Here is a 2,517-nt window from a genome sequence, read left to right on the forward strand (position 1 = left end):
TCTAGAATTGTTTTGGGTAAGCCTGATTTTGAGACAAGCTAGTTACTATTGTAAGAGGCGATTAGTTTGTCTAAGATCAAGCGGCGAGACAAACTAATCAATTTTTACTACTTGGCTGCTTAAAATTGTCTAGATTTAGCTTTCCCCTCCCAAATTCTTGGCCTAGATCCGACCCAGACCTGGGTATCCACGCCGGAAAACAACTACTTTACCGGCTTGAAACACCTTTCACTCCGTTAACGTAAGAACTGATTTTTTTAGAAATAAATTCAAGGTCGCAATTTGAAGTGAATGGCAGTGGGCCGACCTCTGATTCTGCTTTCCTCGATTAAACGCTGAGCATATCGCCTCCCGAACTCAGCCGCGTGCAGTAAAATGTTGTTTCTGAGATCTTGACCACTCTCAGCGCTTTATCAGAATTTTCAATTTGGGTGAAGATGAGCTCGTTCGAAGGCAAACCAGGGGACTTGGTCAGGCGCAATGTCTGGATTAGATTGTAACTTCCTTTTTGGTATAAATACTCCGGGCTACGCGCGGACCATTGCAGCCCTCCGCTTCGCTGCGGGTGCAAACGGTCTTTCTAAGCCCTCATTTGGCATGGTTTTCCATGCGTCTCACCCTCGAAACGAAGAAGAACTTCAAGTGTACTCGACGCTCTTCCGGTTGTACCGGTATATCCATGATTTCTGTCCAGTTTTTAAATTTATTTTTAAAATTTAACTGTACTCGAGACTAGTCTCTTCCGCAGACGAGTGCCAACACGCGAGTGTCCTACCAATACTGTGATTAACCTTGTCTACATGTAGTACTCGTCCATCTGCCGTTCCTCTAGAATCTGTCGAATCAGATACCTGTACTCGGGTTTCTGCTTCGTGTACTCGGGATCAGTCCGTTTCCGGCAAACCAGTGTCCAAGCAAAAGCTCTCTTGGTACAACGACTGCATCAAACCTCCTGTGGAACACGTGGCAGCAGTTTTGAAAGCTTCGCATCTGCCTTCTTCGGATACCCGAGTATCGTCTAGCATCAACAGGACAAGTTCGGTTTGGCCGTTGTGGGCTGAATGCTCTAATGATCATTTCGGCCAGGATACATGGGTCTTTGTGTAACATCTTAACGTTGATCATCTTGGTACCGAAAATAATATGACTCTTCCACGCCGGCCGCACAGCGAGAATCGACCATACTGATACGCTCCCGATCTCATACAGAAGTTGCATCATGTCGACGTTACGTGCATCCATAAACATTCCTTGTTGGCGGCAGTGGGAGGTGGTTGGCACTTACTAAAAAGGCATCTCACGGCATCGAGGCTCCTCGTTCGTTGGGATTTCATCACCGCCTCGGAAGCAGCGTCAAACGTAGAGGACGACACACAATCGGTGTTAAGCAGAAATACCATCGTGTCAGTATATCCCCGTTCCGTTGAGCAGATGAATACCTCTCTGATTAACCTAGCGTTATGCTGTCCCTTCTCGTACAAATATTTGATGGCGTTTGTGGAGCCATCTTGACACGCCAACCGAAGCAGTACATGTACTTCTTTCTCGGAGATAGCATCGATGTCAAGCTTCCAAATCCGATCCGCCAAGGTGTAGTACTTCTTATCAATTGCCGCAGCAAATGCATCTTCCAGATCCCACATAGAACCACTGAAACTTAGCAAATACTCCACCACGACAGTGTACTCGCCCGAAATTGCACGGACCAAGGCGTCTGAATTTTTCGATTAGCCTTCCACTGCTTTCTTACGACGTGTTGTATTATGAGCTTGACAGTGTCAAGATGGCTGCGTCTCTCACAACTTGCCGAGTGCGTAAAAACATTCGTAAGGTTAAAAATCTTTTGAAGCAAAAAGATGAAGGTGCTCGTATGATCATGGGCTCCAGCTGATTCGACGGTTTTTTTGTATCATCATCAACTCGCCGTCTCCACGATAGATAAAGTCTTCGTGTAAAATTTTCACGTACTTCAATTGTCCATTACCGGCAGCCATCACAAGATACTTCAGCGCTTCTTCAGGGTTGTGTACGCTTAAGAGTTGTTTCAACCATGTCGCTTGACCGGTTCTTGCCGCCTCCACGATAGCCTCGTCAGTTGTCAGCAACAGAGAATCAACTCCAAAACGTGAAGCAGCGTCAGGATCTGAGCGGGGAAGCGGGCGTTTTTGAGGCGCTCATAGCAGCAAGAAGGAACATGATCAGCAGCATGTCTACACCGGGCTGACTGAAAAGTTTTCCAGGCATTATGAAAATGAGGTTTTAATCGAAAAAACCTAGAATGAGGTTTTAAACAAAGAAAAGTGCATGTTTCCCAGCAGCTGGACATTTGCCCATCACGCGTCCCAGGCAAAGTGAAAATTTTACTTTCCTAGCTTCATTTTGTTCTGCCACCGTTGGTCCGTACTCGGCTGATGACGTCTCGCGCCTCCCCACCACCTTCTTTGGTACGTTCGTTGCTTCCGCTGTCACTCACTTGGCAGCTCCTTACTCTTCGCATGTTGTTCTAGCACAACCCGA

The 2,517-nt window shown here is 46.6% G+C and overlaps 1 protein-coding gene across 1 annotated transcript; it reads right to left on the minus strand.

Moving 5' to 3' along the window:
* Positions 1–796: 796 nt before the first annotated feature.
* Positions 797–1,643, minus strand: PITG_22489 (uncharacterized protein; the record flags this gene model as incomplete). The annotated part of the gene is made up of 2 exons (XM_002909740.1): positions 797–851; positions 1,480–1,643. The coding sequence occupies 2 exons, from the start codon at positions 1,641–1,643 to the stop codon at positions 797–799; spliced, it is 219 nt and encodes a 72-aa protein (XP_002909786.1).
* Positions 1,644–2,517: the final 874 nt, after the last annotated feature.

The sequence above is a fragment of the Phytophthora infestans genome, genomic scaffold (genome assembly GCF_000142945.1).
Source record: "Phytophthora infestans T30-4 supercont1.3538 genomic scaffold, whole genome shotgun sequence".
NCBI lineage: Eukaryota > Oomycota > Peronosporomycetes > Peronosporales > Peronosporaceae > Phytophthora > Phytophthora infestans.